This window comes from Chiloscyllium plagiosum, chromosome 23 (genome assembly GCF_004010195.1).
Source record: "Chiloscyllium plagiosum isolate BGI_BamShark_2017 chromosome 23, ASM401019v2, whole genome shotgun sequence".
Classification (NCBI taxonomy): Eukaryota; Metazoa; Chordata; class Chondrichthyes; order Orectolobiformes; family Hemiscylliidae; genus Chiloscyllium; species Chiloscyllium plagiosum.
This window is the reverse complement of record NC_057732.1, coordinates 17,620,562-17,632,569: the sequence shown is the minus strand read 5'-3', so window position 1 is coordinate 17,632,569 and position 12,008 is coordinate 17,620,562. Positions and strand designations below refer to the sequence as shown.

The 12,008-nt window shown below is 37.7% G+C and overlaps 1 protein-coding gene across 1 annotated transcript in view; it reads left to right on the top strand.

The window, feature by feature from the left end:
- LOC122561453 (mucin-19-like) overlaps positions 1 to 12,008 on the top strand; it is a 77,413-nt gene that overhangs the window by 193 nt on the left and 65,212 nt on the right. Inside the window, exons 2-6 of the mRNA XM_043713197.1 lie at positions 6,695 to 6,763; positions 7,872 to 8,100; positions 10,283 to 10,400; positions 11,640 to 11,718; positions 11,865 to 11,956. Of these exons, the coding sequence (XP_043569132.1) occupies positions 6,695 to 6,763; positions 7,872 to 8,100; positions 10,283 to 10,400; positions 11,640 to 11,718; positions 11,865 to 11,956 (587 nt within the window). The remainder of the gene's footprint in view (positions 1 to 6,694; positions 6,764 to 7,871; positions 8,101 to 10,282; positions 10,401 to 11,639; positions 11,719 to 11,864; positions 11,957 to 12,008) is intronic.

Here is a 12,008-nt window from a genome sequence, read left to right as displayed (position 1 = left end):
GTAATAAAATCGTATTATCATACATTGGTTTTCTTCAAGGTGAGTCTTTGTAATGGGGCCTTACACAATCACTTATTTGAATTCTACGAAATTTAATATGAATGGTTCTTTGAACATGTAAAATCTCAAATGGCTATCACTGTGCTGGTAGATGGGACTGAAAGCAATACCAATTCCATCAGTCAAAAGAAAATAACAAGTTCTTCTCTTTGACTGCATGAGAGAAATTGTTGTTTCCAGCAGTAATATACATTTAATCTATAAAGATCATTTAAAAATTCTTCTTTTTGTGGGCAGTGGGCATTACAAGAGCAGCCTCTGTTGCCCATCCCCACTTTCCCTTGAACTGAACTGAATAGTTTGTTATGCTCCTTCAGGTGGCATTTAGGGGTCTGGGATATGTAAGCCAGACTGAGTGAGGAGAGCAGATCTCCCTCCCTGAATGATAGTCGTGAACTGGATGGATTTTATTTAAGACCAATCAATAATAGGCTGCATGATTACCATAACTGAGTTGAGTTTTATAATTCTAGGGTTATAAATTGAATTCACATCCCACTAGCTGCTGCCATGTAGTTTGAAAGCATGTTCATTAGCTTGGGGCGCCTCGATTACTAGTCCGGTGATATTATCATTATGCCACCATCTCCTGTAATATCAATACCTGTTCAATTTTAAGTACTCTTAAATTGTATTTACTATTTCCTTGGCTAAAAAAAAAATCCTTCAATATAACATATTTCATATCTGAGATAAAGTTGAATGAGAAATTAAAATGTGTAGAATTGAATTCCTACCTCAGTATGTCAGTACCATCATCCATAGACATTGACAATGCAGCCAGAGACCATTCATCTATTGTGACTGTGCTGATATTTTATTACATAATCCCAGGACTAATTTTATTGCTTGATGTTCTTCTGACTCTCTTGTAGCTTTCTCTTTAAAATAGTTATTGTTTAAAGTATGGAATGGTATTTGCTTCAACCACTCCCTGTGATGAAACATTCCAGGTTTACTGAAATTTCTTCTAATCTCTCTCCCATTCTCTATGATCTAAGTGACTATCAAAAAATAGGGTTTGAAAATTAAAGCTTGCCTGTTAACTATTTCCGATAAATTTGTTCAAAGATGACGTTTTTATTTTTATTAAAGAGTGGCTAGAAGCATTTAGTCAAGTTTTCTTACTGGCATTAGACTAAAAATAGCTTCCTTTTTTTAGGTTCATATGTAGTTTCTATACAAAAATAGGGCTCTTGCATTGTATCAATCAGACTATTAGCTCAATCTGAAGGGCTCATGTTTTTGGTGCTGTTATTGGAAGATAAAAATAGATTTGTCACTGTCCACTGTTGGCTTCCTTTGATAAAGTTACATCTTCTCTGAAGATACAGCACGGTGACTCAATAGTTAGGACTGCTACCTCACAGCACCAGGGACCTAGGTTCAATTCCAGCCTCTGATGACTGTATGTGTGGAGTTTCCTCCGGGTGCTCCAATTTCCTCCCACAGTCCAAAGATGTGCACGCTAGTGGATTAGCCATGGGAAATGCAGTGTTACAGGGAAAGGGTGGGTCTGGGTGGAACGCTGTTCAGAAGATCACTGAGGACTCAATGGGCTGAATGGCCTGCTTCCACATCATAAGGATTCTATGATTCATTTCTACAGTTCATTAGATACACTGATACAAGTCCAGCATTTTAGAAAAGCCACCCCAATGTTGGACTGAAATTTTGACTTAACAAATTTTTGCTGTAATACCAATCATTGTTTACACTGGTACAGGAGAATTCATTTGCAGCAACAATTACCTTTCAAAATGACTGTCAATCCTAATTCCTTTAGAATAAAAGTTTGTGTACAAGGCAGCCAGGAACATCTTGTTGAGCCTGATTGATAACCTATTTCGAATTACTGCCTTACTCCTAACAGCCTAGGACCTGAGGCAATTGGTCCCTTTATCTCCATTCACACATACTTTTGATTTGTGGACTGATAACCGAATAAAGCTATGCAGGTCTGGCATTTATAAATAAATATCTGATCATTGCCTAAATACGTTTATGCAATACTAAGAATAACAATCCCTTTAGACTACATTTGCTTTCAATTTTCTCATCTTCTCCAAAACTGTTGTGGTATTGAAATGGTCCAAGAGCTTTTCAGAAACACCTTCTGGTTTCAACAGTAGTTTGCATTTATGGAGTGCCTTTCATGCAGTAAAAGAGGGCAAAAGCATTTCACATGAATGTTATCAATCGGAATTTGACACTGGGCCATGGAAGGAGGAACTAAGATAAGTGGTCAAAAATTTGGCAAACAAGGTAAACTTTAAGGAGTGACCCAAAGGAGGACAAAGAAGTGGGGAGGGTCCAGGGAGCAGTTTAGAATCTGAGGACGGAGGGATCTGAAGGCACAACCATCATTGATGAATGAATGAAAACATGATCAGCAAGAAGCCAGAATTGGAGCACTACAGCATTGCTCGAGAGTTGTCATGATGGACACAGTTTCAGAGATAGAACACTGACAATCTCTCTAATTGTTTATTGAAGTAAACCTTTCTTTAAAAAAAAGTGCACATCCTGTAGAAAGTGTCTATTAACCTGTCTGTAACTCTCTCAGGAACATATGCAAGCTATCCAGACTGGTCAAATGCTCAAAGCCGAATTCTCTTTAATACAGTCCTCTGAAATGCTTTTGGGATGTGTTACTATTTTAAAGACTCTATATAAATGTTCTTGATACAAGTTACATAAGAACAGTTCTCTGAAAATTCTTGGAGCATCTCAAGTTTACAATATTTTCACAGACAATGAGATGAAAACAATTGTGCTCTAAAGACATTGCTGCTATTGGTAATACATAAAGGTGCTGAGACAGTGATGATCACTTATGTAATTCTGAACACAAGATCATCTAGCTTTGTAAGGTTATCATAACATAAGAATTATTTACTCCATGTTTCCAATAAACATAAATTATTCAATTTTGAAACCTGGATATATTAGAACCATATTTTGAAATCATTTTTTGGACCAGATTAAACAACATGAATAATCATGTGATCATTAATCAGTGTAACACAAAACAAAAAGGAGCAAGGATCAAGATTGTGTAATTTACTCTAGTGTGGGATGTTATTATTTACTTTGCTGAGGGACAGATTTATATGAATTAATCGAGCAAGCTGCAAAATATTTATTCACTCCTTATTCCCAACTCCCTTCCTAGTTATGTTCCAAACTCATCACAGGAGCATTTGTTAAAGTTTTAAGATTAATATGATTAATGAAGACTGGTAACCCAAGGATTGTTTCCAAGAATTGTTCCAATGAATTTATGTTATAATGTAGAAAGGGATAATACCCCAATGTTACATGGTGAGGTTCACGTTTAACTATTGGCTTTGCAGATTCCCAAACTGTGCAACTGGAATATCCAGGAGCACTAGAACCTTTGGGATTGAATACATAATTCCCTGAAAATTGCCAGGCAAGTTGAAACAGTTAGTAAGAAGGCTGACAGGATCCTTGAGTTTATAAATAGATGCACGGAATAAAAAGCAAGGAAGTGATGCTACATTTCTACAAATTATTGATCAGACGTATATGGAGTGTTATGTTCAGTTCTGGCACCTTGTTCAAGGAAGGATGTTAAAGCCCTGGAGAGAGTTCAAGCAGATTTACTAGAATGACCCCAGCAATGAAGAATTTTAGGTACCAGCTTTTTAGAGAAATCTGGCTTTTTTTCCTCTGCCTGTCTAGGTGGAGCTGCAGCTGCAAATTGGCATTGAGAGGGCTTTCATCAATGCCACCCCACAACCCCCTTTCTCTCCCCATTAGTGGCACTTGGGTGCAAAAGTGTTTGCTAAATAGGAACTTTAAAAAAACTCAGAAAAGGACTGCCTGGATTTTGAAGCACCCTTTCACCTATCTGCACTGGCATCCTGCTCCCAATTTCAAGCTGGAAGAGTACTGATTGGTTGAGCCAGGAAGGCTCAGACTGGATGACTGCTTCCCACATCTGCCGGCCTCTAATGCCTATTTGAAGGTAGTAGTGAGTTTCAGAAGACCACAGACAGGAACTTGTGTGACATTTCAGTCTGAAGGTCTTTTGTCAGAACTGAGTTGTAGAGTCATAAAGTTATACAGCATGGAACCAGATGCTTCAGTTCAACCCGTCCATGCCGACCGGATATCCGAAACTGTTCCAGTTCCATTTGCCAACATTTGGCCCATGTCCCTCAAAGTCCTTCCTATTCACGTACCCATCCAGATGCCTTTTAAATGTGATTGTACCAAGCTCCTACACCTCCCCAGGCAGCTTGTTCCATACAGGTACCAGTTTCTGTGTGAAATAGTTACCCTTCAAGTCCTTTTAAATATCGCCTTAAAGCTATGCTGTCTAGTTTTGGACTCCTCTATCCTGGGCTAATGGCCTTGGCTATTCACCCAATTCATGTCTCTCCTGATTCTATAAACTTCTATAAAGTCACCCCTCAGCCTCCAACACGCCAGAGGGAAACAAAAGCCCCAGCCTATTCAGCTTCTACCGATAGGTCAAAGCCTCCAATCATGGCGACATCCTTGTAAATCTTTCCTGAGCCTGTTCAAGTTTAGCAACATCTTCCCTCTAACAGGAAGACCAGAATGGAATGAATTAATCCAATAGTGGCTTAAACTATGTACAACCACAACATGATGACCTAACTTGTATACCCAATGCACTGACCAATGAAGGCAAGCATGCAAAATGCCTTCTGCACTACCCTACAACTCCAATTACAAGGAACTATGCTCCTGAACCTCAGACCTTTTTGTTAGATAGCACTCCCCAGAGCCCTACTACTAACCGTGTAACAGATAAAAGGTTAGCAAACTGAAACATTGGGCTCGATTTTATTCTTTTTGGTAAATGAATGACAGTTTCTATTCAGTACATATAGACTTGGCCACAAACCTTTTATGGGGTTAAAGTGTCACTGTATTTCGTGAACTTTCACAGCACAGGGTCTTCTACTTGGAATCTGGAACTTGTATGAACAGAGTTAGATTGAATGATCTTTAATGAACACACAGATTGGAATTTGGCAAGTGCCAGATAGAAATCAAATGTTAAATTATGTACGGAGTATGACAGAAAGAGTGGGAAAGAAAAATAAGACTAACACAGATATAAGAGCAGACAAGAAGAAAAGTTTAAAAATGCTAATTTTCCAATGAAAATCAAAAGCTGAAGCATACTTGTAAAAATTAATGTTTGGTTGCAGAAAGGTTGTTTGCCATGAATTAAAGATGGCATTTTCTCCTATTTGATACTATGGATGGGGGTCAGCCTGTTTATTGGCCACACACATGCCAACTCCCACTATAGAGAGAACTCACTCGATGGCACTCCCATCAGGCCTCAAAAATGGCGGCCTAAGTTGCTAGAAGCTGCAGGCCAATCAGAGGCCAGCAGGTTCTGTGCCATAAATACCACTAATTGAAGCCTGCTCCTTGGGCAATCCAGCAGTGATGTTTGGGCGTTGCAGGAGGTGGGGACTGTGTCGGAGGCAATAGCAAAGGGTGACTTTTAGAGTTCATCCTCTTGCACTTCATCTGTACCTTTTGATTGCCTCCAGACTGGGCAGACCCACAATCTGCCCCACCTTCATAAGCAGGTTGCTCTCATTTCCAGTTTACCATTTTTCTCACGCACTGGGAAGGCATGGCATTAATCGACACGTTGAGGTCTTTAAATGGCCATTTATTTGGTGTCAGATTGAGAAAGTTGAGCATGGACTTTATCATCTGGAACTTAATTAGTGAGGTAGCTATAAAGGGGCAAACGTTTCTCCAGGGCTAACATGCCCAATTATTTCCCTTTGTCACCATCTCTGGAGAAAGAGCATTTTTATTCTGAGAATTTTTACATTGTTACACTGGAAAGGACAAGCCAAACCATTTTCAGGCTTGTTCAGTAATCAGCTAAAAATCACGTTGGGTTTTATGGAGTGAAGTTGTTAATAAATATATATACATACACATATATTTAGATTGCTTCAGGCTATTGCCGTTAAGGTGTCTCACTGGACTGCTGGGACTGTTGAGCAATTGGTTTTGTCAGCAATGCTAATTCTTTTGCTAACTTTCATAATGAGACCTGTATTATATTTTGCAAAATGCATCACAAAATTGTTCCAAACGATACACTTGTAGAAATGGCATTACCTCATAATTTTCAAACCATGGTTCTGAATAATAATGGAAGAGGGCAGCAAGGGTCTGAGAATACTATCCCATGATAAATAACACACATGTATATTCATTCTATTCCCTGTTTAGGTAGTGTTGTATTTGCCATTGCTTCATGCCGTTTTTTTTGTTTTAGCCTGGGCAAATGTCCTTTGCTAGAAACCCAGGTGTGATTTCCCACTGGTAAGGTCAGTGCTAATGCTGGTGTGAATTTCAAGATGACTGGAATACAGGAAATCTGGACCCAGTTTTGTCCTTCGTTTCAGACAAGATTAGATTGTATTTAGGGATGGAATAGACTACCAGAGTGACTAAGCCTTATATGTTGCTCATCTTGTGTTTCCATGGCTCCTCTCCTGAAGTAACAACGGCAAGTGATAAAACACAATGGAAAGTACCCATGTTACTTGTACATCTAAAGCAAATGTAATAGAAATATTTTCTTTTGAACCAGGTTTGGATATCTTATCTGAGAAACATGTCCCCATATCTTTGGAGGAAACAATACTAGGCCGAAACCGTGGTAAGTGTGCATTTATGTTCTTATAGAGAAATACGAAATTTTAAAATTATTATTTACAAAGCATGTACCGGGAAGGTGATGCTGATGTTGAGAACAATAATAGGTTTTCTACTCTGGTATGTCAGGTATCAAACATATCTAAATTTATTAGAGTAGCAGCAATTATGGTCAAATTACTGAAATGTCAGGGAAAGTCTCCTAGTGCACCACAAACTTTAAATTTTCTTTCAAGCTATATTTAGAAGCATAGAAAGGAGACTGGTTAGTTCGTTCAGCATCTATTAATCCAAAATGCCACTGGTCTTTTTTTTAATAACTTTCTTATTCTCACTTTTATTGAGCATGAAAGAGACACCATTAAAAAACAAACAGAATAGTCACTTCTCAAGTCTGTCCAGCTTCCTAATTTCACTCCTGAATGGACTAGCTCCAATTTTTAAGACTGCTCCTCCATTTTCTGGATTATTTCATTAGACAAATGAGTTCTCTTTAATATTTCTCAATTGAGTCCTTCCATTGTTTTAAATGCATCAATCTGATCATTGATTACTACTTAAATCCTAGGTTTCTCTGTTCATCTGCACTTTTGTGTGACACTACAAAATATATTATCTCATCCCAATATATATCAGCCACTCATTTTGGCCAATTGTCTGGGAGACATATTTATCTTAAATGATGGGACAATGGACAGTATGGGGTCAGATACTTGTTATACTTTATGTCTAACATTTGAGTTACTTTACAGTCTGAAACAATGCAGCCTGTTTTGCATCACAACCTGAGACAAATTTCGCCCCTTCTGTTTTCCCAGTGTCTTTTACCCATTGATTATTAAATTTGGCTATTGAACCATGGAGGTTATGGACAATTGTTTGGAGTTGTCTCCTAATCTATGTTGTGCCTGTTAACCAAACAATATAATATCTTTTCTTACCGATGAACTCATTCCTATTGTGGAGAGTTGGGATACTGGGATTCCTCAATGAGAAAATAACAGATCAAGAATAATATCTGAATTTGAGTGCACCATGATTAGGTTACTGTTACCCACTGTCAGGCCACTTCCTTCCATCTTTATCTGATGGGATCTCAACTGTTTTTCCAGGCTTTTGCAGCACATGGGGAAATGGCGCATTCAGGACGTTTGATGACAAGTTTTATCATTTTACATCGACCTGCAACTACATTCTGAGTCGCCACTGCGCAAGTGGTGCAGAGGATTTCAACATCCAGATCCGTCGAGGGTCAGATGGTAAACTGGAACACGTATTCATCAAGATAGAAGGGGTCAAAATTCTTTTGGTGAATGGGACAATTTCAGTTCAAGATGCAGTGTAAGTTTTTTTTCTGTGCCGGCCCTTAACTTACTTATTGTAAACAAATCATATTGTATATCTTGTGCTCAAAATCATAAATTTTTGTTCCCTAGTACTATTGGCCATAGGAACAGAGTTTCTTTGTCTAAAGCTGTCAAAGCCTTGGCATTTTCCCTAAAATGTTATGCCCAGAATTTAACACAATTCTGCAGTCAAAGCATATTTAGTACTTTACGAAGGATTTCACATACCAGTAAAGTTAAGGATCTAATGTGCTTTTTTTTTAAATTGCCTGCTCAATATACCCTGCTGCCATTAAAGATTTGTGCACATGTACCCCAAGATCTTAATGTTCCAGCACACTTGTACTACTCAGTATTTTTCAGCTCCTCTTTCTCCCTCTTCCTGCCAAATATATCACAAGCATTTTTCTATGTTAAATTTCAGCTGCTGTGTGTATACTTATTTTTACCAGTCTTTTTGTATCCTCCTGATTTTTTACCATTATCCCTAGCTTGACTTGAGAATAAGTCATCTTATTGAACTACTGCAGTCTAGCTGTTGAAGGTGCATTCAGAGAGCTGTTAGAGAAGAAATTGCAGGATTTTGTTTCAGCGACAGTGAAGGAAGGTGAATACAGTTCAATATCAGGAGAGCATGGTGCTTGCAGGGTGTTCTGCATTTATCGACCTTATCCTTCAAGGGGCTATAGGGTGTGGGTTTTGAAATTGCCGCCAAAGGAGCATTGATGAGTTATTGGTGTGCACCTTTGGCAAAACCACAGGGAGCCACTTATTACAGAATTCTCAGCCTCTGAATTTTTATAGCCTTTGTGCAGGCAGTTCTCATTTAACGTCATGGTTCCATTAATCAAAATCACAGTTTTAATTGCAACAACTTTATGTGATTCATGGGTTACCAGAGGAATTAATATTAAAACCTGAATTAGTTTCCTTTTGAAAATTTCCTTGCCCAGAAAACCAACAAATAAATTGAAATATTTTACTGGACATGTGCAGCACTGTGCATTCCTCACTGAAATAGCTTGCAAACTAAAATAAATCACTGAATATAACAGAAATATTGCACAATTGCACAATTGTTGCTACCAGTTCTGCATCTATTTTAATGATAATTTAACTGAAGTGTTCATCATAGTGTCATGGTGCACATTATTTCACTCGATGAACAAGGCCGACAGTTATGCACAAAATACTGCATCTTGTGGAATATTCCCTATATCACAAGTCACTGAATTTTGAAGTATTGAAGAGTATCTTGGTATAATTATTACTTGTAATACAGCTTCTTCATAACAAACTGCCACTACAAACAGAACTTCTGCTTCTGACTAATGTTGAAAGAGGTTTGCATGGGTACAAACAATAAATTCTACTCCACTCATTTCTCTTTGGCTTTTCAGTTGTGTGATGCAAATATTACATGTCCATGTATCAGCCTAATCCTGGATGTAGTTCAGGTCTTGCTGTAAATTGACATGGACTGGGTCAGTACCTGAGGATTCATAAATGGTGCTGAACATTGTGCATTCGTCAACAACGTCTCCACTTTTGATGTTATGTTGAAGGGAAGGTCATTGATGAAGCAGCTGAAGATGGTTATATTTTGGACACCACTCTGAGGAACTTCTGAAGTTATCTTCTGAGGACAGGATAATTAGCCTCCAAAACCACTACCATCTTTCTGTTGGTATGAGTCCAACTAGTGGAGAGTATTCCCCTGAATTGTGCTTAATTCAATTTTTATGGACTCCTTGACACTTGATCAAATACTGCCTTGATGTTGAGAGCAGTCATTGCTCCCTCAGCTCTAGATACTCTTTATCCCATGTTTAAACCAACGCTGAAATGAGATCAGGAAAAACCTAAACTAAGTATCAGTGAGCGGGTTGTTCCTGTATACATTTCTCTTCATAGTCCTGTCGACTATGCTTTCCATCACTTTGCTGATTGAGAGCAGATTAATACGATGTTCATGCAAAGGATTGGTAGTGCTTTGAGCGTATGTAATGAGCCAACATCTTGCTCCAAGTTACGTATATACAAACTAATTTGAAAATGATCTTAGTCTGCTAAAGTTGAATCTTGAGGTGTTCATTCCTTGTATGAGTTGAGAGTTTAATGACTTCTCCGTTTAGCTTGGAATAACAGCTTCATTCATAAGTAACTTCAATTTACAGGGTACGTCTACCATATCATGACAAGGTAATTGGCATCTATAAAGTTGGAATTTACACACAACTTGCAAACAGAAAGCGCACTATATCTGTGAACTGGAATAATGAAGATGCATTATGGGTGAGTCAGCTTTATCCAATAGTTTCATTCATTTTTACTTTTATTTTTTGATCCAGATACGTTTGTAATTCTGATATTCTTCCGAGGAGAATAATTTGTATTCTTTGGAAAAACATTTAAATCTGTGAATGTGTTCATGTATGTCTGTTTCTCAGTGATTTCTTTGTTATTGGTCAATAATTGTTCCCTGAAATAACAATGACCTTGAATGAATATTTAGAAGTCAGGCAAAGGAAAATTTCTAAAATTGCCAACAATAGTCTACATAAGTCAGTAGTAGATTAGATTTAAATAGTCTTCCTCATATATATTCATGTAGGGATTAATACATCTGTGATTTGATAAATGGTTTGGATGATGATCTAATGACAAGAGCAAAGATTTAACTCTGTTCCACTGTCATTCAAATTTTTGTTGCCTGGTTACATTCTGGTAGCTTGTTGTGGATTTATAAAGGCTATGTATCAGTTAGTATTTAGCCAAGTTGAACGTCTGGAGTAGGTAGAAGCAACATGTTTCAAAACAATGATATTCGATCAGATGATTTTTTTTGGTAGAAATGTTCCTTAGCTTGAGCAATTCCTTGGATCTGGAGAGTAGGAAACCCTTTAATTGTGTGTGCTGAGGATCAGTATCAAGTACTCCAAAACACAAAGAAACTGAGTCTAAATTTCCTGCTGCTCAACTGAAATTTCAGTGCTCTGTCAGCATGATGTTGTCAATTGTCAGTCACTTGATGACATTTACTGTTAGATTCATTCTCAGATGGCAGCATTGTTTAATTCCCAATTGCCCTTGCCAGGCCATTTCAGGGGACAGTTATGAGTCAAACACAATTCTATGGGTCTGAAGTCCCATTCAGGCCAGACCTAAGATTTCCTCTCCTGAACAAGTTTGGTGTACTACATGTGATTCTTTGACAATTCAATAATGTCAATTCATGATGATCACTAATGAAATTAGGATTTTATGACAGAATTATTAACTAATTGAATTTAAATGCTCGCAGCTGCTGTACTGGGAATTGAACTTACGCTGTTTGAGTCTTAGTACTGGCCTCTGGATTGATTGTTCTGTAACATTGCCACTACATGATCATCTCTGGGGATTGTTGGTTTAATAGATATAAGTATGACAGAGATAGAAACCCATAATCCATATTCTTTGTATAAGTTGAAACTGTCAAGCAATAGTTTTTCAAATACATGCCTAATACTTTGCAATTACTTTTTATTGTAGACAACTATCGATGATAAATATCAAGGACAATTGTGTGGCCTTTGTGGGAACTTTGACAAAAACAGCAGCAGCAATTATGGTAAAACAAATACAAAGTTGTTTTCCTTGTTAGGTTCGGATTGTTTTAGTTGCTCAGTGTTGTTACCAGACAATTGCTGACATGGGGATTCTTATTCCCGGTCAATATCATGCAATGAGTTCAATTTTTATACATTTTTTTTACAGATTCAAGTTTTTTAAATGCAAACAAATTGGATGTTTTGGGCCACACGTGTCATAGCAACCCCAGTTCAAGCCAATCATGTGAAGAGAGTTCTGTAAGTTTACAATCAGACATATCTTTTAGAAGTAATGATAGCTAAACCTTTA